Source organism: Diabrotica virgifera, chromosome 1, assembly GCF_917563875.1.
Source record: "Diabrotica virgifera virgifera chromosome 1, PGI_DIABVI_V3a".
Classification (NCBI taxonomy): Eukaryota; Metazoa; Arthropoda; class Insecta; order Coleoptera; family Chrysomelidae; genus Diabrotica; species Diabrotica virgifera.
In genome coordinates this window covers 252,990,755-253,017,707 of record NC_065443.1, presented here as the reverse complement: position 1 = coordinate 253,017,707, position 26,953 = coordinate 252,990,755, and the positions used below count along the sequence as shown (strand labels likewise).

At 31.9% G+C, this 26,953-nt stretch overlaps 1 protein-coding gene across 1 annotated transcript; it reads right to left on the bottom strand.

Moving 5' to 3' along the window:
• Window positions 1–853: 853 nt before the first annotated feature.
• LOC126883374 (uncharacterized) lies at window positions 854–25,817 on the bottom strand. Its single transcript, XM_050648861.1, has 4 exons — window positions 25,556–25,817; window positions 21,994–22,095; window positions 11,471–11,619; window positions 854–1,148 (listed from the first exon to the last, which is right to left on the bottom strand). The coding sequence occupies exons 1-4, from the start codon at window positions 25,730–25,732 to the stop codon at window positions 926–928; spliced, it is 651 nt and encodes a 216-aa protein (XP_050504818.1). The 5' UTR covers window positions 25,733–25,817; the 3' UTR covers window positions 854–925.
• Between the last annotated feature and the right edge of the window lie 1,136 nt (window positions 25,818–26,953).

Here is a 26,953-nt window from a genome sequence, read left to right as displayed (position 1 = left end):
ATTTTGACGCATGTCAAAATTTTCAATGTGTTTTAAATGTCTTCATTTTTTTCGAATCCTGAGAAAACTAATAAGTATTTTTGAAAAATTTAAAAGCAGAATGAAAGACTACCTTATTACCGAGGGCTGAAAGTCCATTAGAATCAATAAAAAGTTTCTTTTGAATGAAATATTTGCAATTAAAAATCACACTAAATTTTTCCTTTTATTTTCACCCAACTTTTCAATTTATTAAAATAAACATTATAGAAATTTTCAAGTACTTTCGGCACTCGGTAATAATGTAATCTTTCATTCTGCGTTTAAATTTTTCAAAAATATTTATTAGTTTTCTCAGGATTCGAAAAAAAAATGAATACATTTAAAACACATTGAAAATTTTGACATGCGTCAAAATTTTTTCATTTTGCTCCGTTGGTCTTTGAAAGAAATAACGGTTCGTACACTTAGGGGATCAAAGTAATATGTAATAACTGCTATTTTTATATCTACCTACGATTGGTAAATTTTCAATTTCAAAAGATAATAAAATATTATTAATATTTCTGGTAATTTCGGTATTGTCAAATTTTTTTTTCGGCACCTCCCGGCGCTTTTTCACTTGGGCGCCGGGGGGCACCGCCCCTCTCTGCCCTTATGGACTGCGCGGCCCTGTACCTAATAAATTAATACAAATGGCTTCTAAACAAACAATTAATTGACAGATTGTAATGAAACTTCACATACATTCATGTGAAGAGTGTACGAACATAAAAGAATTAGACTTGTAGCAACGCCCTCTTTTATCGAACATCAAAACTTATTGAAAAGCCTAGTGTACATACTTATGTAGTAAATAATAAAACTTGCGTGATTTGTACTTCAAAAAATAATTTATAAAATCAAGGTACAAATTTGATCGATATCCATCTTGCTTCTGTATATTTTATGTCATAGTTCCTCTTTGGACTGTCATCATAGACCTACTAATCCTCATAGCTGATACTTTTACACCACGTGCCACCGGATTGATAAAACTACTGGATATTTTCGACCGGTATGAAGCTGCAGACCGCTTGTGAGGTTGTTCCAAAATATTAGGAGGCCTTTCTAGGTATGGGATAGACGTGCCTATCTCAGTGTTATGTCTGATGTTGTCGTTAACAATCCTACAATAAACATATACAATTTACTATTTTTATTGGGAATGAGTCACAATTTTACTTTAAAATAAGTTTATTTTGACGTTTCGATTTCCACTTGGGAAATCGTTAAAACATTATCAACACAAACATAGGCCAGTAGACCAGGACGGATATGTTTTGAGGTAGATGTGAGAGGTGGCATTCGGATTTTTCCAGATAAAGTTAGGTGACAACTTCAATAATTATAATTTACTTATGCTCCTTCTTAAATATGCCCGGAACATTAATAAAAAAAAATTAAAATATTTAAATATTTCGAAAAACATTGATCTTTTTCTACTTTTATTACTTATAACTTTAAAACGATTCATTTTGGAACAAAGTCGTAGGGACATAAAATAAAGATAATTGAATTTTGTGTGATATACGACTAGTTTAAAATGTCATAAATTATTACCCCTTCTGCAAAATAGCACCAAATACAAAGTAAGTGGCGAAAAAAAGCCTGTTTTTATTCAACGTTTTTCAGCCACTTTGGTTGCACTTAGAACATCCGTAATTCGCTTAGAAAATTCTTACAACATACTTAAACCGTCCACCAAATTTCATTAAAATCGACTAAATAGATTTTGCATAATAATTTTGTGATCTAAATTTTTTTAAAAAAGTTCAAATTTTTTAAAAACTTTTTGAACAAAAATGTACCATTTAGAAGTTTACTAATATTTTTACATATAAAGAGTCTCCCCACCTATTTAATACACTTTACATAAATAAAATCGGATTATTTAAGCGGCCTCAGAACTGTTTTAAAGTTAGAAACAATTTTTGGCTTATAAACAAATACAGTGAGGACGTTTGAGTTGCAATAAATTAATTTTCTCGAGAATGGGCAACTCTGGAGATAAATCCCGAAACAGGTCAATTTTTATTTTTAATTTATAATTTTTTGGCATATAATCATACAAGTGACGTTATCCATCTGGGTGTGATGACATAATCGATGATTTTTTTAAATGAGAATAGGCGTCGTGTGATAGCTCATTCGAACGGTTATTCAATTATCTGTTCTTTAATATAAACATTAACATAATTATTTATACAGGGTGCCCAAAAAAGTTTTTTTAATTAAATTAATTGAGACAAAAAGAAGAATGTATTTAATTTATTTAATTCGAAATACATTTTACTGTTGTTCTAAAACAGACAAAAAAAATGTTTATTTGATAAATAACTATTGTTTTTCGCTTAAATTCAATATTAAAGTTGCCACCCACCACCCTCTTACAAGTTTGAACATTTAATTTAAGCGAAAAACAATGTATATTTTTCAAATTAACATTTTTTTTCTGTTTTCTGACTGCAGTAAAATGTATTTTTTATTAAATAAATTACCGACATTCTTTTTTTGTCTCAATTAATTTAATTCAAAAAAATGTTTTGGTCACCCTGTATAAATAATTATATTAACGTTTATATCAGTGAATACAAAATTGAATAGCCTTTCGAATGAGCAATCAAACGGCCCCTATTCTCATTTAAAAAAATCATCGATTACGTCATCACGCTCAGATGGATAACGTCACTAGTATGATATATATGCCAAAAAATTAGAATTTAAAAATAAAAATCGACCTGTTTCGGAATTTAACTCCACAGATGTCCACTCTCGAGTGAATTTGTTTATAAGCCAAAAAATTGTTTACAATTTTAAAACAGCTGAGGCCGCTTAAATAATCCGATTTTAATTCTGTAAAGTGTATTAGATAGGTAAAGAGCCCATTTATATGTACAAAAATTAGTAAACTTCTAAATACTCTACTTTTTGTTCAGAAAGCTTTTAAAAAAATTTAACATTAAAAAAAAATTAGATTGCAAAATTATTACGCAAAATCTATTAGGTCGATTTTAATCGAATTTGGTGGATGATTTAAGTATGTTGTAAGAATCTTCAAAGCGAATTACGAAGGTTCTAAATGCAACCAAAGTGGTTGAAAAATATTGAATAAAAACTGGCTTATTTTGCCCCCTTATTTTGTATTTATTGGTATTTTACAGAAAGGGTAATAATTTAAGACATTTTTAACCAGTCGTATATCATACAAAATTCAATTATCTTTATTTTATTTTTCTACGACCTTGTTAAAAAATGAATCGTTTTAAAGTTATAAGCAAAGAAAATAGAAAAAAAAATCGATGCTTTCCGAAATTTTTAAATATCTTAATTTTTTTATTAATGTTCCGGGCATATTTAAGGAGGAGCATAAGTCAATTATTATTACTGAAGGTGTCACCTAACTTTATCTGCAAAAATCCGAATGCCACCTCTCACAATCCAAAGATAGAGGTTTTTTCACAGATCCGCCCTGGTCTACAGTAAATGAGAGTTTCGGAGTGTAACGAAAACAATGGTGTAGGTATGTATAAAGTCTAAAGAGCCAATATAAGCAGAATTGTAACTCATAAATAGTAGGCTCTTATTCGTCAAATTCCCAATCGAATAGTTCGACGTGAGATAACCAAAAAATGAAGCACTTTTCGGGAAAAACTCATCAAAACTTTTTTAAAGTGTTTAAAAAAGCATTTTATAAAAGTTTCTCTTATCAATACTAAGCAAGTTAGGCTCAAAATAAAGTTTGTCCCTTGTTTTTTTTTTGTTAACAATATCGTGAAAATTACTCACTAATTATTACTTTTTTTTTTATAAATTACATTTTTGCAAGGAACATTTTTTGATAAAATACTTTCTTTTTGATTTATTTGCGAAGAACCGTCTAAAATCATGATTTCTTGTTGAAAAATATTTTCACTCGCAAATAACTCAAAAAGTATTGATTTAGTGAAACAACTCTATGGAACAAAAATTGCTTAGAATTAGTCAATTTATCCATTTCCGGACTTATTTTAAACGTATGTGGTGACACAGAAAACTACACGATATTGCCGCATTTCACATTCATTTACTAATCTAACAAAGATAGTTTTTATTATACTCGATTTGAAAATGCTTGCTAGGACAGTTTTTGAATGGCAGAATGGCATAACGATCTGTATATAGTCTGGGCTGATTATCGGAGAATAGGCCATTTTTGGGAAAAGTTATTTACCAGCAATTTTATTGCTGGAATCGAATCTGATGATTGTATATATTAATAATATAGGTATGCAAAGTCCGCAGATAGTGTGCTACTTTTTTTATAAACAAAATGGCGCCCGAAAATCGTGTTTTTTTCAATTTTTGCTCTATAACTCCAAAGATCGTAACTTTACACCAAAAACACTCAAATAAAAATTCACCGCAATTAAATTCTGCAGAGATGGGTTTTTTCCGATTTACTTCGACGAAAACTTTCCTCGGAAAAAGCGGGTTTTTCCAACAAAATCTTTAATTTTCAACTAAACTTTTAGATAAGTAATTGTTAATCAATAATTAAATAACTTGGTAATGTAAAAGCAAATTTTGTATACATTATAATTCCAGAAGCCGATGGCAATTCAATGAACAGTTTAACAACAATTAAATTGTTAATTAAAAATTTACGGTCGCTATAATAACGACAATAATTATGATGTATAAGAATAATTATGATTTTTGCATAAAAAGATACTATACCTATCTAATGTACTTTACAAAATTGAAATTGGACTATTTAAGCGGCCTCAGAAATATTTTAAAATTATAAACAATTTTTTGGCTTATAAACAAATAGAATATCTCGAGAAATATTAAACTAAAATAAATCGTGAAAATGGTATTCGAAAAACAGCGGCAGGACGCTTCTTTTAAAAGAAAAAACGTTTAATTACGACGAGTGGTTCATGAGATATAACCGGTGAAAATTGAACGGAATTTACGGCAAAGATATAAACAATAGGATCATAATTTTTAAACCATCACCTTTTTATTTTTGTCCTCTTTCTCCACACCAATTTTCATATCCTTAAAATACTCATAACATATATTATTATAATAAAAACTATCGATAATACGTGTGAAAATTGCCAAAAATAGCTAAATTCCAATCAAAAATTAGGTTGGAGAAAATGTAACCCTCAAAGTTCAAAATCGGTATACGTCAAAAAATGCATTTTCTCGGCTTCCCATGGAGCAATTTCCTTCATTCTTTTTTTGTTCCCAAGTAACTCGAGTAAAGCCATCGAACTAATGCATTATTAAATGTCAGACTTGCTTTTGTTTTGTTATAATAAATTAATTTATTTATTATAACACAAAATTTTAATTTGTTTAAATAAAAATTGTTTAAATAATTATACAGCTTTCAAATGAGAATATTTATGTTTTTAACTTTAAAAGGTACACTTGTAGTAAGTTTATCTAAAAAAAGCCTACAACTGGAAAAAATATGTAGTTTTCTGTTCTTATAAATAAATTATTCTATTATAACAAAACAAAAGCAAGTTTGACATTTAATAATAAGTTAGTTCGATGGCTCTACTCGAGTTATTAGGGAACAAAAAAAGAATGAAGGAAATTGCTCCATGGGAAGCCGAGAAAATGCATTTTTTGACGTATACCGATTTTGAACTTTGAGGGTTACATTTTCTCCAACCTAATTTTTGATTGGAATTTAGCTATTTTTGGCAATTTTCACACGTATTATCGATAGTTTTTATTATAATAATATATGTTATGAGTATTTTAAGGATATGAAAATTGGTGTGGAGAAAGAGGACAAAAATAAAAAGGTGATGGTTTGAAAATTATGATCCTGTTGTTTATATCTTTGCCGTAAATTCCGGTCAAATTTCACCGGTTGTATCTCAGGAATCACTCGTCTTAATTAAACGTTTTTCTTTTAAAAGAAGCGTCCTGCCGCTGTTTTTCGAATACCGTTTTCACAATTTAATTTAGTTTAATATTTCCCGAGATATTCTATTTGTTTATAAGCCAAAAAATTGTTTATAACTTTAAAATATTCCTGAGGCCGTTTAAATAGTCCAATTTCAATTCTGTAAAGTACATTAGATAGGTATAGTGTCTTTTTATAAAAAAATCATAGTTATTCTTATTCATCACAATTATTGTCATTATTATAGCGACCGTAAATTTTTAATTAACAATTCAATTGTTGCTAAACTGTTCATTCAATTTCCATCGCCTTCTGGAATTATAATCTATACAAAAAAGGCTTTTACATTACCAAGTTATTTAATTATTGATTAACAATTACCTATCTAAAATTTTAGTTGGAAATTAAAGATTTTGTTGGAAAAACTCGCTTTTTCCGGGGAAAGTTTTCGTCGAAGTGAATCGGGAAAAACACGTCTCTATGCAGAATTTAATTGCGGTGAATTTTTATTTGGGTATTTTTGGTGTAAAGTTAAAATCTTTGGAGTTATAGAGCAAAAATTGAAAAAACACGATTTTCGGGCGCCATTTTGTTTATAAAAAAAGTAGCACACTATCTGTGGACTTTGCATACCTATATTATTAATACAGTGGAACCTCGATAACTCGGATTAATCGGGACCGCGGCCGATCCGGGTTATCGAAAATCCGGGTTAGCCGGAGAATATAGTAAAAATTAATAAATAACCTCCATTATAATTACAAAAACATGAAACACATATGCACAGTACACATCTAAATTACGTATAGTTGTATAGAGTGTAGAGTTTTGTTCATTTCTTGGTAAAAAGCTCATAAAAAAGTCATACTGTAGAGATGTACCGACACCATAATATGGTAGGTCTGGATCCTGCGTACAAAAAAAAAATTGATAAATAGCAAGCTTAAAATTTGTTATTAGCTTAAGGGTGTCTAGTCGGACAAACATTAATATATGGGAACACTGGAACAGGGGAAGTTTTAACTGTGGAACAGGTTAAAAATTTGGAACGGTCAGACCACGAAAACGGCACATGTATTTTGTCCGACAGAACAGACTTAAACTCTCCGAACAGAGATTAAACTCTCATGCAAAAATCAGACTGCTATTTATCACCAAATTGGCGTTTTAATGAGTGGAACATGTAGAATATGTCAAATGACAGGAATTATGACAGGTGATAAATAGCAGTCTGATTTTTGCATGAGAGTTTAATCTCTGTTCGGAGAGTTTATGTCTGTTATGTCGGACAAAACAAATGTGCCATTTTCGTGTTCTGACCGTTCCAAATTTTTGACCTGTTCCACAATTAAAACTGCCCCTGTTCCAGTGTTCTCATATATCAAAGTTTATCCGACTAGACACCCTTAAGCTATTAATAAATTTTTAGCTTGCTATTAATCAACTTGTTTTCATACGCGGGATCCAGACCTATGGTAGCATAATATCATTATGATGCTGCAATAAATTTATTTTAAAGATTCGCCTTTATCAATCCTACCTAATGTTTCTAGTTTCTTTTCCAATGTCACAACATTTTTACGTTTTGTTACCATTACGTAGACAAAGCAAACACAATCTGAAGCACGATTACATTACAGAACGGAAGTGATTAATAGGCTGTACTACACACAATACGGTCACAAGGAACAATGTTGTTATTTAAGAACAGACAAGACCATTGTTTTAAAAAAGAATTTTTAAATAGTCACGTCTTTTTTAAACAATGCTAAGACAGTTTGACATAAATAAAGAAAAAGGAATACAGACAGGTGCCTGTTCTTTCCGATAAGCTGAGACGGTCGCTCTGGCTGCCGCCGTGTGCATGAATCATTTTTACTATTGTACTTATGTGTTCAAATTACACAAATACACATTATCTCTCAAATATTATTTGGCCTACATACATTTTTATTTGATAAAATTGTTAAATTGTTTATTTGTTAAATTTTTGTCTGATGAAAATCGGTCCGGGTTAGCCGGACTTCCGGGTTATCGGGGGCCGACTTATCGGGGTTCCACTGTACATACAATAATAAGATTCGATTCCAGCAATAAAATTGCTGGTAAATAACTTTTCCTTGTATTTTGCTAATTAGCCCAGAGTAATACAGAACTGTTAAAAATAGAAAAATTATTAATATTGATACCTTCGTGTCTCAGCTTCGTAAAAAAATGTATATAAATAATATGAGGCGCTCAGAGCAACAGTGGCCTAACCCACATCTTACAATTTTACAAAATCGCTTTTATTACATTAAAGTTATGCATGACTTAGGTATTTTTAGGTGTAGAGTGACTGACGAATTCATTGCTTGAGCTACACTGCATCTGTAAATACTTAAATAAGGGATAACTTTATAGTATATTAAGTATGGAGAACGGTAAGGGTTTTATACCGATCGAAGACAATTGTTTGGAGGAGGAGCGGAGCGACGACTCCAATTATTGTCTGAGATCGGTTACCCTTAACGTTCGACATGCTTATAACGTTTTTTGCACGATTGATACCATTATAGATTATAAAATTAAATATTTTCGTCATATTGACTAGTTTCATTCATTTTATCAAGATAGATACTTTGGTTGTTAGGTAGTAACTAGGGTGCATAACAACAATGGAGAATTGAGTTTTTATCAATGAACTGTCAACACTGATGGAATGGCCCCGTCCCATTCCAACAGTGAAGCGAGATAGGCGCCAACATACAAGAGAGAGGTTCTAGCACTTCTAGAGAGACATGAGAGAGACAGAGAATTTTCAGGTAAAATTTTGTTAAAACTACAACGTACCTGACTAGCACTGTCCGATTATCTTCCCTCCTTTACCTGATTATCTTCTATCTCATCCTGGCGCCATTAACTTCGTTTTATGGCGATTCCATCAGTGTTGACAGTTCGTTGGTTTTTATTTAGTTGTCAATAATTTTAAGTACAATTTTGATTATTATAAATTAAAATATGAGCGAAAGTGAATTTGAAGAAATTGAACGGGCTTGGAAAGAAGGGCGTTCCGCAATTATTCCCGAAAAATCCAAAATCCGTTATCAAAATACCTACCAAAGTTTTAAAAAATGGTGCGAAGGCAAGAATTTAAGAAGCGAAGAAAAGACTCTATTGGCATATTTCGTTCAAAGACATATGCAGTTGAAAGCTCCTGGAAGCCTCTGGGCAGAATATTCAATGATTAAATCCACCGTTTTTCTTTATGATGGCATCGATATTTCCAAGTTTTCAACTTTGATCGCGTATTTGAAGAGAAAAATTGTTGGCTATAGGCCTAAGAAAGCGAGCATTTTTACACGGGAGCAATTTGAAAAATTTCTGATGGAAGCACCGGATGAAGAATTTCTAGTTCACAAGGTAATATAAGCTAGTTTAGGTAAAAGAAATACTCTAATGAAGATTTTTTTATAATTTGTAGGTCGCAATAATATTGGGATTATCTGATGCCTGTAGAAGAGAAGAATTATATAATATTACTATGAATGACATCCAACAAACCGATGGTTTAATGATTGTAAAAGTACCCAATACAAAAACGAACATCCAGCGTACTTTTACAGTCGTTAATAAACCAGACGATAAAATTCCATATTTAGAAATTCTGCAAAAGTATATAAAACTTCGTCCATTACAAGTAAAATCAAATCATTTGTTCTTAAGATACGCAAAAGGAAAATGTTGTGCTCAAGTATTAGGGAAAGGGACAATCGGGGGCTGGCCTTCTCAAATTGCCAAATTCTTAAATTTGCCTAATCCCGAGAACTATACTGGCCATTCGTTCAGGAGGACATCAGCAACGCTTTTGGCTAATAAAGGTGTTGATGTCCTCGGATTAAAGCGTCATGGAGGTTGGCGTTCATCGACAGTGGCAGAAAGCTATGTAGAAGATTCTCTTCAAAATAAAATAGATTTTGCCGAAAAAATATTGTGCAATACTAGTAATACTACTAATGTATGCGATTCTGCAGGAGTTTCTGTTAGAAGTGAAACCACAGCCCAAACAAGTGGGATTTCATTAAATAATTTAACAAATTGTACCATAAGTTTCAATATTAATAAATAATTCGTTAGTTTTCTTTATTCTTTCAAAAAAAATTAAAATTAAGAGATTTTTTAACTCGACGGTAAGTGAATTACTTACCGTCTAGTTGGAGTACTTACCGTCGAGTTGGATTACTTACGTCGAGTTGCTAATAAATGTCACCTACTGACGTAAAATCTGTCACGGTAAACAGTCAAAAATGATCAATCGTGCAAAAATGTAATTAAAGCGTTTTGGTAAAATTGTAGGATGTGGGTTGGGCCGCTGTTGCTCTGATCATATCACTATTTTCAAATGGAGAATAGAAGATATTTAAAAGTTTTTATTTTTTCTTTAACTGATATTTATGTTTCAACTCTTTAGTTCTTTAGTACACTAGCTTAAGACAGTGAAGAGACGCAAGATTTGTCTGCGTAGTGGCAAAAGTCGAAAAAGTGGGGACAGCTTGTCGGTTACTTTTGCGCAGTGCTATAACGTTGTGATATTGTAGTACTTTTGACAGACTTTTAATTTATTAATGATTTTAACACTCAGTTTATTTAGTTTTTATTTTCATGTATTTACACTTATTTTGAATTTATTTGTACTTACACTATTTATATAAAATATAATTTATATAATGCATTTATCTCTTGACAATAAGATGCGTTTAGATCTGATACTTTGTTTAAATTGTGAATAAATCGTTCAATACAATTTCTCTATTTAAATACTACGGTTCGGTCCTCTAGACTTCACTAGAAAAGTTACAGGTCTTGTTTGGAATAAATAGAATTGCTACGCACATACATAGAGGCCTCTGTAGTAACTATCTACCTTCTGGTAGAAATTTCTCAATCCGAGTTCTCAATAAGTAGCGTAATATTGCCCCCTCCTTAAGAGATGATTAACGCATTTGCAGACAGCGTTTATCAATACTTACAGTATTACAATTAAACATACTCTCCGTTTTTTACAGATTTTTACGTAACGGTTTAAAAAATTTAATTTGCTTAACTCAAACTTTCCAAAACTATCTCGAAAATATATTGATACATTTTTTTCCATTCCTCACTACTATGGATGTGTAAAGTCACTTGACGTATATGAATACAACTGTCTAAATTTTACTCAACTGCACTAATAATGTCTTTGTATTTACGATTATCGATTGGTAACCAGTTTTCCAGTGAGACTAATATTATATCAATATTAATCACTCTTTCAAACTTTCACCAAAATGAACTAACAATGTTAGTCGTAACACTCTCTTTTTCACAAGAAGCGTCACGTATGTTACAGTATTTTATTAAGAATGCGTAGAAAATAATTTTTAGGCATTTAAAGGGTAATAAATTATGCACAGGATCTCTTAATAATCATACAGTATTTAAATTCTCCCGATGATAATACTGATAACAATATTTTGGAACAAAATAATAGATTGCATAATCAGATTAGCAACTTACCATGTAAAGAAGTTTGGCATTCTTTGGTTATGAAAAAGTTGCGGTATTAGTAACGCTAAAGGAAACATCGATAATATCAGCATTACGAAAAATATGCATGTGTGAGTAAGTATTTGGTTTTGAATGATCTCATCTTTTCGACAGTTCGCCTAAAATCATAACATTGGTTAATACACTAATATTCACTTATTCCTTCTTTAAAACTTATTAAATTAAACTACAGTTGTCCATATTATACAATGTTAAATATCAAATATGTATGGAAAATGCAAGTGAGGGCATAAAAATAAACGGTGAGTTAACGAACAATGTAAGATATGCCGATGACACCGTGATCCTTGCTAGTAGCATAGATGAATTACAACAGGTAATTCTTCTTCTTCAAGTGCCATCTTCGTTCCGAAGGTTGGCGATCATCAGGGCTATACGTATTTTCGAAACTGCTGACCGAAACAATTCGTTGTTGCTACAGCTATACCATTCCCGTAGATTCTTTAGCCAGGAGTTTCGGCTTCTTCCTATGGATCTTTTTCCTGCTATCTTCTCCTGCATAATTATTCGAAGCAGTTCATATCTTTCCCCTCTTGTAATGTGTCCCAAGTATTGCAGTTTTCGTTTTTTGATCGTAAATATGACTTCCTTTTCTTTATTCATTCTTCTCAAGACCTCGACGTTTGTGACTCTCTCCGTCCATGATATTCTCAAGATTCTCAATTTTTTGATATCAATCTTTTCAGCGTCCATGACTCCATTCCGCAGAACAGCACAGAAAGTACGTAACATCTCATCAGGCGAAGTTTCATTTCAAGACTCAAATCTCTTTCACAGAACACTCTCTTCATTTTAGTGAATATGGATCTGGCTTTTTCTATTCTTATTTTGATTTCTGCTGAGCTATCGTTGTCTTCATTTACAAAAGTGCCTAAATATTTGAATTTACTAACTCGATCGATAATTTCATTGTGTAAATATAAATTTTGGACATTTCGTGTTGATTTCGATATTACCATAAAAGTTTTCTTTATGTTCAAAGATAGTCCATATTCTACGCTGCAGTCTGCTATCTTATTCACCAATGTCTGTAGCTCTTCAAGTGTTTATGCGATCAGAACGGTGTCGTCGGCAAATCTCAGATTGTTTAATCTAACACCATTTATTTTAATACCTATGGATCGCTCAGAGAGTGTTCTATTCATTACGTCTTCGGAATAGAGATTAAACAGGGTTGGTGACAGTATACACCCTTGTCTCACACCTCGCTTTATTTCAATTTCTTCAGTGGTATTATTCTCTACTCTCACTACTGCTTTTTGATTGTAGTACATATTTGCTATTAGTCGGATGTCTCGTTTATCTAAATTCTTTTCTACCAGGAGTCTGATTAGATGATCATGCCGCCCTTTATCAAAGGCCTTGTATAATCTATGAAACACATGAATACATCTTGATTTATGTCAAGACATCTTTGAGACATAACGTTCAGTGCAAACAACGAAGCTCTTGTTCCGAGTCCATTTCGGAATCCAAACTGGGTATCATTGATGTCCATTTCCAGTTTTCTGTGTACTCTAGTGTGTATAATTTTCAGGAATATTTTCAGTACATGGCTCATCAAACTGATTGTACGGTAATCACTACATTGTTTGGCATTCATCTTTTTTGGTATAATAACAAAGGTGGATAAAAGCCATTCTTGTGGTATTTTTCCTGATGTATAAATGCTATTGAAAAGTTCAACTAAAATGTGGATCGAGTCTTCTTCTATCAGTTCTACAACAAGTAATGGAAAGGGTTAATTCAGTTAGTAATAGAGAACTTGCATAAATTTTTAAATTCGAAAAAAATGTTATAAATCAGAACAGAACATAATTTAAAACATGTATCAAAGATAAGAAAGTTTTGTTTGTCTTTCGTTTGGCCCCTAAAGACGATTTAAAATTCAAATTAAAACAGGCGGTCCAAAACGCGTCGTGACGTCACTTGGTTTTACGTTTACATTTTTCCAATAAAGTAAACAGAATTTTAAATTAGACGTTATAAACGTCAGTAGAAAATACATTTATGTGACGTTACAAGTGTTTTTGATCGTTTGAACTATTCATAGAAAATGTCTACTTTTACAAAATGGTTTTATTTTCAATAGTAAACCTTCGTTCCTTTCCTCCCAAAAAAAGTATAAAACTCCAATTTTAACAAACTGGTATATATTATTAAAATGACATACGATAAATGTCATTAGAATATAAATATTTTTGACTTATTCCACGACGATGAACTGGCCAAATACCCAAGTAGGTGGAGGCCAATAAACTAAAGAAGGAGAAGAAGAATATACCTAAATATAAGGTTGTGTCTAGATATACGCTAACGTGTACGCAAGTAAAAAAGTTAGAGTGTCAGTGATTTCTTATTTTTTATTTGTTTAGTGTTTGTTTTTAAATTAACTATGGAGTGTGGACAATTATTTAGTTCTTTTAATGAGTTTAAGAACATTTTAAAACAGTACGAAAAAGATAAGAGACTATAAGTTAATATATATTTTTTTAGTTATAAATGAAATAGTATTACCGTCCAAGATTAAAATAAAAGGAAGACCTAAAGCTTTCACAATAATAATTAACTTGTTCTGAAGCTATTATCTTTGTGGCATTTTTGTAATCAACTATTCTAAATGGGAACTAAGCCACAATTTAACTAAAAATTGATTTTATTAACGTTTCGACGTCTAAACCGGATGTCGTTGTCAAAATACAAAATATTATTAAATTAAACAAAAATGTTATTGCATAGTAAAAAATTTTTTCTAATAATTTATTTAATCTGACCAATTTTTGTATTTTGACAATGACATCCGATTTGGACGTCGAAACGTTAATAAAATAATTTTTTTAGTTAAATTGTGGCTTATTTTGTATTTAGAATAGTTGATTATAATAATTCACTTACGTATAAAAATTATTTTAACAATATTTTGTACCTACATGTCATGTCAACTAAATACATATAATTATTTTGCTAACCTAAATATATACTTTTATATATATACATTAATTTATTACAATTAAATTTGAAACATCTGAATAGTTCTGATTTCCTTCCCTTAACAAATATTTTTCTATTAAACAAACACTAAATATATCAAAATAGCATGTACCAAAATATATAGTCACTGCGCAAGCTAAATATTGATGTCACTGGCTTGATGCATAGGCGTAACCAGGGGGGGTTTGGGGGTTGTAACCCCCCCATTGGGATGTACTTTGAGCTCTATACGCTTAACACCATAGCCCTCAGAATACCTTCCAGTAGTTGTAACCCCCCTTTCAGGTAGCTGTAACCCCCCTTAGGATCATCCTGGTTACGCCTATGGCTTGATGAAGTTTTATTTGCGTCTACCTAACTTTTTTATTTTCGTACACGTTAGCGTGTACCCAGACACAACGAAATATAACCATAATCAAAACTAATGCAAAACTATGTGACGTCACGGGCCGTTTGAACTATTTTATACCGCAGAAGACTTTAAATATGTATTCCTAAGTTATTACGAGTTTTTGAAGCGTGAAATTTTGGAAATCTCATTTTTAAACAAAACTGAACATTATTATCTAATAAAACAAAAAATGTGCAAGTTCCCTATTAATACGGCCTGAGCCTCAACTTCAAGATGACAAAATGGATGCTGATAAGCAAAAAGCAAGAACCTGCTCGACAGTTACGGATAAACAACATACTAATAATTGACAATGTAAAATCTAATGTATACCTTGGCAACAACAGAAATTAAGGCGAGAATAGAACGAGTTAGAGCAGCATTTACCAATATGAAAAAGCTCCCCACAAGCAAGGGTTTGTCTCTTCCTCTAAAATTTCGTCTAGTTAAATACTAAATTTTTCCAATCTTACTATATGGTGTGGAGATCTGGACGCTGACAGAGACGCTCACGAAAAAACTAGAAGCATTCGAAATGTGGGTGTACCGACGCACTCTTCGTATATCCTGGACCGAACATGTCACCAACATAGAGGTAATCCACATAATGGGCAAAAAGAAGGAAATCGTGAGCACAATTAAACATAATTACACTTTTATAAAAAAGAACTTTTTTATAATAAAACCTTTTTATTATTTATAGGAAAGAATATAAAATAATTTAACGATAAACGATTTAACGATAAAATGCTTAAAATTCCAAAAATTACACTCTAATAAAAATAGTTATTATAAAACAGTTCGTGAAGTATGCTTTTTGTGAATGCACGCGATATTTAGAGCACGAGCGACAACGGAGCAAGTGCTATAAATCGCGTAAGTTCGCAATTGTACTTATACATAATATGACATAGAGTAGAAAAAGTACTTTTATAATATCACGGTTTTGTTATTGTACCGGGTGTCCCAATAAGAATGGCTCTCGGCCATATCTCAGGAACCGTTTATAGTAGAGCTTTGAAATAAAAAATTTTATAACAAAAGTTGCCTGAGGAAAAGCCTGGAAATTATTTTCATAATTGTGGGTCCACCGCTAGAGGGCGTAATTGAATATCAAAAATAAAAAAATCTAAATTTTACAAAATTTTCCTAATGAAGGGGCACTGAAAATCCGATTATTGTATTCTTCATCAAATTCTGCGCATATTTGATTTAACAAGTTTAACTCTACCTTTGCAAATAAGAGGTGGGGGTGAGTGGGAACCTTGTTATGCAAAAATGGCTGTAAGTCCGGTTCTGCTAAATCAAATTTTAAAAACTAGGTCTTGTTGAAGACAGATCTTTTTCTTCAATGTAAGCGTGATAATTTTGAACCATCCTAATAAGTAATAAGCCAGCTGGGAGGCGTTATTTAATTTTTTTCAGAAATCTAGTTTTCTTTGGAAAATATTAAATACAAGTATGCATTTTTAATAATACTTTATAAAATTAGATTAAATTAGCAATAGAATAGCGAAAACCACATGTCGATACCTTTTTTCTATCTCAAGATATCTCGAGAAACGTGTAAATTTTATACATAACTGTTACTATCACCGGTAAACTAAGTTAATGAAAAGTAGTGTGCTGTGGAAAAAAACAAAATAACATTTTCCAGATGTCAACGTATAAAAATATAATTAATTAAAACAACAATATAAAGAGAAACAATACTATTAAAATTAAATATAACACAGAACAAAAAGAACTACTTAGTGACGACCTAAATATTCAAATTGTTGCCCATCATACGCTACTCTAGAATAGATTATCCAGAGAATACTAAACGCCATTCAAAGCATATCGAGAGCAGAAATTGAGACTGCTGTTCAAACTACTCTTGAAAGAGTAAATGTTTGCAACGAAAATGATGGGCAAAAATTTGAACGTTTATGTCATCACTAAATAGTTGTTTTTATTTCTTTGTAATAGGGCTTTTCAACGCGTCTCATTTGTTTCGAGCCTCTGTAATATGCCGTATAATCCGTGTATAATATTAATATACGAGATATGAACGAGGCTCGAAACAAATGAGAAGCGCTGAAAAGACCTAATATACGTTGACAGCTGGAAAATGTTTCTTTGTTGTTTCCATAGCACACTACTTTTAATGAATTTCGTTTACCGGTGACAGTAACAGTTATGTTTTTAAATTTACACGTTTTGTAAGATATCTCGAGATAGAAAAAAGGTATTAACATGCGGTTTTCGCTATTTTGTTGCTAATTTTGTCTATTTTTGTAATATGTTATTAAAAATGCATGTTTATATTTAATATTTTCCAAGGAACACTAGATTTCTGAAAAAAATTAAATAACGCCTTCTAGCTGGCATATTACTCAGTAAGTTGGTTCGAAATCATAACTTTTACATTGACGAAAAAGATCTGTCTTCAACAAGACCAAGTTTGCAAAATTTGATTAAGCAGAACCGGACTCACAGCCAGTTTTTTATAACAAGGTTCCCACTCACCCCCACCTCTTATTTCCAAAGGTAGACCTAAACTTGTCAAATCAAGTATGCGTAGAATTTTATGAAGAATACGACGATCGGATTTCCAGTGCCCCTTCATTAGGAAAATTTTGTAAAATTTAGATTTTTTAATTTTTGATATTCAATTACGCCCTCTAGCAGTGGTCCCACAATTATGAAAATAATTTCCAGGCTTTTCCTGAAGTAACTTTTGTTATAAAATTTTTTATTTCAAAGCTCTACTATAAACGGTTCCTGAAATATGGCCGAGAGCCATTCTTATTGGGACACCCGGTACATGTATGGTTTGTTCAACAGTAATTGGTTTGACTTCAGTTAGTGCGGTCGTAAATATTATTAAATTTATCTGACCTGGCCCATTGTTAAGACCCACCCGGAGCGATAAGCCACCGAGGTAGACAGAGTTGGTCTTTTGCAATTAACACTGACTAGACGGTACTCCCATAATAAAGCCTAAAATAAATTTTACCTGAAACCGGGCCTTTTATACTATTATCGGTTAATCCGGGCTGTTTATAGTGGTAAATAATTGAACTTAACCATTTACTCTTTAACATACTATACATATATTATGTAGGACACAACATACTTGGAAAGAATAATTAACTTATAAAATATGAATTTTTAGTAGGTGTATTAACTGTTATTTATAATTATGATTCCAAAAATTACAATAGTATAAAATAGTATTTTTTAAAATACCGCTGTTGTTTAAAATGGTATATATAATTTTAAGTATATAAAGTTTTAATTATTTATTAAAACAATTAAAAAAAAGATACGCAACAGCCGGGTTCCAACTGGGGACCTCTCGATGCAGTCTAATGCCACTGAGGCATTCGATTTATTAACGTACTTTAAAATATCATTGCATTAGTCACATTGTTATAATAGTTTGAAATAAAAAAAAATCGATTTATCCATACAGTGTGATTGGTCAGTAGAGCCTTGTAGATCCGTTATAAGATTTTTTTTAAACATCCTTTATTTACTGCAATCTGTTTTTACAATTAAAAAAAACAATAAGCAATAGGTTTATCACATTAACATAGTGGAAATCCATCCAGTGATGAAAATCCTATATATATATATATATATATATATATATATATATATATATATATATATATATATATATATATATATATATATATATATATATATATATATATAGGATTAGAGAGGCTAACAGGGAGAGGGGCTAACCTCTCCTTGTTATATATATATATATATATATATATATATATATATATATATATATATATATATATATATATATTATAAGATAAGTAATAGATAGTAATAAAAGTTAATAACACAAATTGTAGCCAACTTTGATTACAGATTGATAATCAGTAATCGTAAATTGTAAGTTTTAGAAAATTATTCAGTCATGGTTTACTTAAAATTTGGAAAGATTTAGACCCGTAATTATTAATAATTTGGCTCTGAAAAATGAAAATATCTCGAAAACTAATAAATTTACACACAGGGAATGTTATACAAAAATTATAGTATGGTAATGGTACTTTTCGATAATGATATAAAATACAGGTTGTTCTATTTAAAATTACTGAGAAAATAATGTACTTGCGTTTTGACTCACCCTGTATTCAATATAAAGAAAATTAGCAAAACAAACATTTATGAAAATTTTGACAATAAATAAAAAATTATGACGTCAATAAACCATTGACCTTGTGCTTGCTTTTATTTATACAGGTAGTTAAACTTGTTACGATTTTCATATAAAATTGGTTATAACTTTGTAAAGACCCCGTATAACATACCAAACCTTTATATTTTTGTAATCGAAAAGTTACGAAGATATCGAATATATAATAAAATATAGGGTGTTCCTTTTAAAAAAACATAAGTTTGGTCTGCCACTATGTTATCGAACACCCTGTAACATTCTAACTAATTTTGTAATGTGAAGCTCAAAGGTCGCTACAATTTTTGTTATTAAGTTTTAGCGCTATACATTACTATAACGGATCTACGGAGCTTCACCCCACTAATAATTAATCACCCTGTATAATAGCAGTTAAATATTGCATTGTTAGCTACTTTTAAGCTATCCTGAAAATTTCAGGTGTCTAGATAGCCTAGAACTATTTTTAAAATGGATTACAAAATTTGCGGAGTCCGTGACACCAACCAAGCCAAGTATATAAAAAGGTTTTAAAAAAAATGACGCATATTGAGACACGATAAGTACCGTCTACTTCAATTTATTGTCCAGGGGAAAAGAGACAGTAAGCGTGGGCCAGGCAGGAGAAGACACTCGTGCCTCCAAAATCTGCGGAAGTGGTTCGGGCTCACATCGGTCGAACTATTCAGAAGTGCCGTAAGCAAGATCAGAATTGCCATGTTAATAGCTAACGTTCGCAACGGCCAGGGCACTTAAAAAAGAAGACATATCTTTCGGTAATCTAGAAAAATTAATACTCAGGGGCTATTTCAGAGTTTTACCAATCCTGATCTTCAGATATTATAATAAGAGTTCCTTTGTTCTCTATTTGGTACGAAATTCAGCATGCTTTCGTGGTTTGGGAATTCCTCTCTTTCGTTGTCTTAAAGGTTGCTACTAGAGAGCTTGTTTGAGCATTCTTCTGCTTCAATGTTAAGTAAGCTGTTTTAACTTTATGTCTTAGATGTCTTCTGTGTTCTTCTATGATGAAGTGCCCATCAGAGCTCCCGTACTGTCAAGACAAGCAAGCTTTTGCACCTTGCTTAGGTTAATGTTGATAATTATTTTCCTGTAACTTTGTCTAGTATACCACTCATTAACATGTAATTATTGGTTGTATTATCTTGTTATAAATAAAACATAACGTGCCTGGTTTTAATCCCCACGTTTGGCTAATATTAATATGGTTACTTTGGTTACTTTTGGTTATTCATTCTATCATTTCGGCTTAAATGACCCTCCTCTAAATTTCCTTTCTGGTAAATTTCATGATTTTGAACTTTTGCATGGGCCGGAGTGTTTGTTTGCTGAAATATAGTTTACCCTACAATTTCTTAACAACGAATATTTTTTATTGAAAAATAGGTCTTATATTTATTTCTAATCATATTATATTTCACGACGATAAGAAAACTATAATAACTTGCGTTCATAGAAATCCACCTACTTAAAAATTTGGTCATTTTTGATGTCTCGTATTTCCTAAACCTGTCGGTCGATTTAAGTGATTTTTTTAATGTGTTATAGCCTGATTCTTTAGCAATACCGCTGTAATAATATTGCTGCTAAACAGGTAAATTTTAATTGTATACCGGGTGTACGAATCAAACTGTGTTTCGTTTCTCAAAGTTCGCATCACCCTGTGGAATATTCTAGCATTTATAAAATACTGAAATTAATAATACTGAAACATTTTGTTTTTTGATTAATTCGCTTATGTTGGATAATAAAAAAGTTGGGTACTTTAACAACTATGGACATATTCTTCATCAATACATGGTGTTTCTAAATAAGTGCGACAAACTTTAATGGGTAATTTTGCATGAAAAAATAATGACAGTTTCCTTTATAAACGTTTGTCTGCAAATGTTTCGTTTCCGAGATAGGGGATGTTGAATTTTTTCTTACAAACTGAATTTATTTATTGCTCTAAAACCAGTTGAGATATGCAAATGAAATTTGATAAGTTTTAAGAGATAGTTGTTGCGGATTTTTTGAAATGCAATTAAGAATTTTATATTCATCATTAGCGTGCATACGGTGTATGCGCGCCAATGGTGAATATTAAATTCTTAATTGTATATGAAAAAATGTGCAATAAGTACATCTTAAAACCCACCAAATTTTATTTACATATCTCAACCGATTTTTTCGCAATACATAAATCGTCAGTTTGTAAGAAAAAATTCAACATATATCTCGGAAACGAAACATTTGTGGACATACGTTTATATAGCAAACTGTCATTATTTTTTCATGCTGAATTACCCTTTAAAGTTTGTCGCACTTATTTAGAAATACCCTGTATTGATAAAGAACATGTCTAGTTGGTAAAGTACCTAACTTTTTTATTATCCAACATAAGCAAATGAATCATAAAACAGAATGTTAAGAATACCTGAGGCTATAGTTGGGTTTTAATTTCAGTATTTTATAATTGCTAAAATATTCCACAGGGTGATGCGAACTTTGAGAAAAAAACACAGTTTGATTCGTACACCTGATATACAATGAAAATTTATCTGTTTAGCAACAATGTTATTACAGCGGTATTGTTAAAGAATCAGGCTATAACATATTAAAATAATCACTTAATTCGGCCTACAGGTTTAGGAAATATGAGACACCAAAAATAACCAAATTTTTAAGTGGGTGGACTTCTATGCACGAAAGGTTACTATAGAATCGTTAAAAAAGGTATAATATAACTTATTGCCACTCATAATTCACTTCACATGTTTCTTCTTTTGTTGGATTCGATATAACTAAGAGAAGTATCAATGAAATATAAATATGTAGTGATATGTAGTACTTAGCTGTAGCAAACTAGTAAAAGATAATTTATGATATCGTATATTTACTTACCTCTATATATTTATCCATATATTCTATAAGGAATCTTGCTAATTTTACTATAACAAGCCAAATCCTAGCGATGTAAAAATAGGCCCAGTGGAAGACTAAATTCTAAAAACAAACCAACTTTCATAGACATAATAAGAAATATCAAGCAAATATGCTAGACTGTCAAGTGTTGTCCTTTGCATATGTGAATCCATTTTATATACACGCAAAATAAATATCTTTTCTCACATTTTTTTTATTAAAGATTAAGTACGTGAGTATTGGTTGCGTGGTCCACTATTTGTGCCATAAAGGTGTATGACCACAATTATTTGTAGCTGAGTCAAAATCGCTATTTATTTTGCAGCGCATGTAAGTTATATAAGTAACTGTCACTACTTGCTAGTAGAACCGTATCATCTGCATATCCTGGCTTATTAATGGGGCACTGTTTTTATTTCAATTGTGTTGTCCCTTAATGCCTGTACAAAGATTTTTTTAAGTACAGGATAAATAGATTCAATGAGGTGGATTTTGTCTTATTCTACTGCGACCTTTTCAGATCGTCTTCGAAACTGAACCTTCCATGTCTAGGTAAAGCCGGTGTCTTTTTTTCGTCTAATGCAAAGAGCCGTACATTTACCAGGCTGTCACACTGACATAAAATGTGCTCTGCTATTTCTTCCTCTAGGACCTAGGTGACAGAATCTGCATAGGCCATTACCTGCCAATCCCATCAGCTTCAACCGCCTATTTAGCTTGCAGTGCCCTGTTAGCAGACTTACTGCTTTGACTGTTTTCCTGTATTTGCTTATTAAATCTGCGGTAAATTTTGGCGAATGTTCTATATTCTATTCCTTCACCATTCCAGAGAATTGTGAGTCACCCCCTTTTTTGGAGAGGTTCTTGGTACTGCATTTGTAACGCCGCAAAAGGGTACCGTCCAATAAATGGCAGATCAAAAATTACCAGATAATGTTCTTAAACACTTTTTTTTCTAGTTTTCATGCACGTGCCCTCTTAGGATTTTTTAATTTATTCCATGAAATTATTTTTCTACTTGACTTCTAATCTCAATCTTTGTTTTTGTATCTGGGACTCCATATAGGTATGGTTTCTGCTATAGTAGGTGTTAAATGTTCTTTGGTAGGCTGTCAGATATTTCTTAATTTGTACAGTGTTTTATATTTTTTCCAGTGATTTGTGACTAATTCTTTCAATTTCTCCTGATATTGGCTTTTGTCCATAATATCACTTGCGCTATCCTTGTCAGCTGGTAATAATATTATGGACTCATCTTCTTTTAGAGCTTTGATAGCTTTTACTCTTTATTAATGTTTGCTTTTGACTTACTGCTTTTCTTCAGTTCATTTTAGCACATTATTCTTAAAGAGGATATTCTTCCTTTTGGTGTATTTGTAGTGCTTGGCAGATTTTGCATCTGCGATAATTATTTCTAGTTTTGGAACTGACGGATCTAATTTGGTTTTCTGAATAGATTGACAACTGTTGTTCTGTTTGTAATTTGTCTTATTTGGTTTTATTAATTGTTGTTATTGATGTTTTCTAACAGGCTATTAAATTTATTAATGAGTGTGGTTTCTTATTTGTTGCATGTTTTAGTGAATATTACATGATTTTTAATTTGAAATATCTTAGTGCCATAATATTTTAAATTAAGACCATTATCTACACTCACCGGCACAAAATTCCGAAAACCAAAATTTTTGATTAAGTTTGACAATCTCTAACTTCCTTATTTGTATTCCGATTTTCAAGATTCTTGCATCAGTTTGTAGGTACTTGTATTGACGTCGTTTGTTATTGTTCTGGTATTATCAGGTGTTATTATCATTATACGGGGTGAATGAAAGCGTTGTATTTTCTTAAAATTTTAATTTTAATTTAATTTTCCCTTAATTTTAAAAAATTCTGCGGAAAAATTGGAGGCCTGATTTTGTTTCATATTTCTTTTGTATTATCCTGCAGGTATCACTAAGGTTTTATTTTTTGAATTATCCGAATATCTCTTTTCTTGTAAGAGCTGTAAATAAAAACACTGCTTTAAAAGTTTTTTAATTAAAAATACCAACGCACTAAAATCAACAAAACAAAACAAAATTAACAACAAAACAAAACAATTCAATAGCGAGTATGTCCACCTCTTGCAGCAACGACTGCTCGCAATCTGTTTGGCATCTAATAAAGATATGTTATCCTTGCCTGGGGAATAGCCCGATATTCCTCTACCAGGGCCATAACTGTACTAAATTTTCTGGAGGCCTAGGATGACGGCGAATAGCTTTTTTTAATTCATTCCATAAATGCTCAATAGGATTGAGATCTGGGCTGCATGGGGACCATTCTAATCTTATCAATCCAACCTCTATTTTATGAGTCAATCAGTGTTTTTATTGTTACAAAAAATGGTACAGCTCTTACAAGAAAAGAGATATTCGGATAATTCAAAAAACAAAATTTTAGTGATGCCTCCGGGATAGTATGACACAAAATCACCTCTTCAATTTTTCCATGGAATTTTTCCAAATTAGGAGAACATACAACGCTTCCATTCACCCCTGTATAATGCCATGCAAGCAAAATTTTTGTGTTACCGAAATAATACCAAACAATACCAATACATGTACCTACAAACTGGTGCAAGAATCTTGAAAATGGGAGCACGAATAATAAAGTTATAAATCGACAAACTTAATGAAAAATTTTGGTGGCGAAATTTTGTGCCGGTGGGTGTATATGCGCACCAATAATGAATATAAAATTCTTAATTGTATGACCGAATTGAGCAATAATTCTCCTCTTAAAACCCACCAAATTTCCTTTGCATATCTCAAACGTTTTCAGAGCAATAAATAAATCGTCAGATATGAAGAAAAGTTTCAACATCCCGTAAAAACATCACAGAGCTTGTAAGTCTAGGCTTGACAACTACATATGTATTTAGTTGTATTGGTAGAGGAGCCCAAGCGGGGATTTTTGCAGTTACTTGAGCGCGTCAGATGGGAGGAACTTTGTACCCTGTAAATGTACCTCTACCATATATTGGCTCTTATACAGGGAAGTTTGTTAAGGGGGTCCGAAAACAATATATCCTTAGAAAAACTCGAAATCGTTAGATTAAGATAAGGTAAGTTAAGTACACGCCAAACAGTGTATCTTTCAAAAATCTGACGATTTGAGTGGGGCGTAAAGAAATGGGCGAGTCACAAAGTTTCACACAAAAAGCGAATAATTCACGAAATGAACGTAAGATCGAATAACTAAAAAATACGTAGGTATTCAATATTTTTCAAAAATCTATCAAATAATACCAAACACGACCCTCCACGGAAAGGAGTGGGGGGGGGGGGGGTAAATTTAAAATACGAACCCCTATTTCGCGAAATGAACATAAGATCGAAAAACTGGAACTGACATTTTTTAGAAATATGGATAGATGGGGCTATAATGGGAAAAAATTGTTGTAGTCTTCACAACCCAATAGGACCGCATAACGCTCGAGTAACTGCAAAGTTAGCATACTTTCCTCCCCTACTATATATCAAATTTTAAGAAAACTTACATGATATATTCCCACTTGCCATTCGGAATAAGAGTACCGGCTAAAATAAATGTACATCAGTGCAAACATACTACTTAAGAAAACTACACTGGGGGCCACAGAATAAACATTGCTGTCCAATTTTAGCGAAGATACGGCCGCTTGAAGAAACTGATCATGTCTTTGATATAAATACATTATTGAGACTTGAAATGAACATGGAATTTTGATATGTACATGTGTAGGATTTTGAAGTTTCAAATATGTAAATATTTGAGATTAGTTTGACATAAATTTGATAATAAAAATATGAAAGTTGTCAATGTGACTTTGTGTGTTACGTAGTAAGAGGCTGATAAAATACAACACAGAGACATGGAGAAATGAAGTCCTACCAAATAATATTGACTGTAATACATCCAACTCCCACAGAAATCTGGAAGCACGTTGCCACTAGCGCGCTAGCGCCACTGTCTGCTTGAAGTGAAACTACGTTTTGAAAATGTAAAATTTGACGTAAACATTCAAATTTAATTTTATAAATTTTTGAATAACGAGCTAATTTTGCTAAATTAAATTAAAATAAAAATAGTTCAATTGAGTTTTAATTTCATTATTTTATATAGGTATGCTAGAATATTCCACAGAGTGTTCCGAACTTTGAGGAAAAAACACACTATGATTGTTACACCCGGTATACAATGACATTTACCTGTCTAGCAACAATATTAGGTTTGTTCTAGCATCAGTTTCAAACGGTTTGAAACCATCAGCGAATAGTGGACCAGCGCGAGTAGAGGGGATAGCACTGGTGACTGTATTATGTTTTCTCACTGACCAACTGTTTGCTGACGGTTTCTGACTAGTTTGACTGTTTGCTACAACAAACCTAATATTACGATTATTACATCAATATTGTCAAAGAATAAGGTTATAATATACTAAAGAAATCACGGACAAGATTTAGGAAATTGGAGACATCAAAAATGTTCCATGCGTGCTTTAATTTTGCTGCTTACGTATAACTATGTTCACCTTGCGCTCTCACCATTATTTCAAGAAAGCCCAGTAAGCGCATCCAACATTTTACTACATATTGTATTCTGAGGGCTGAGGAGATCAACTTTGATAGTTTGTTGCACGTGCCAATGATGTCATTGGTTGGACCTCATTATTTGTCAAGAGTATAATTGGTGTGGTTGTCAATTGGTCACGGCGATTGCACGAAATATCGTTTGCAGTGTATTGATGGAAACAGATATTGATGACATAGTGCAGTCACTGAAGGTGGAATGAGCTATTATTACCTCTGATTTCGTTGAACCTCCATCGATTTGCTGGAAAATTGGTGAGTGGTTAGAGGATATCTCAAGGAACAAAGGTGATATGGTGCCAACTTGCGGTTTTACCCTAGGGGTG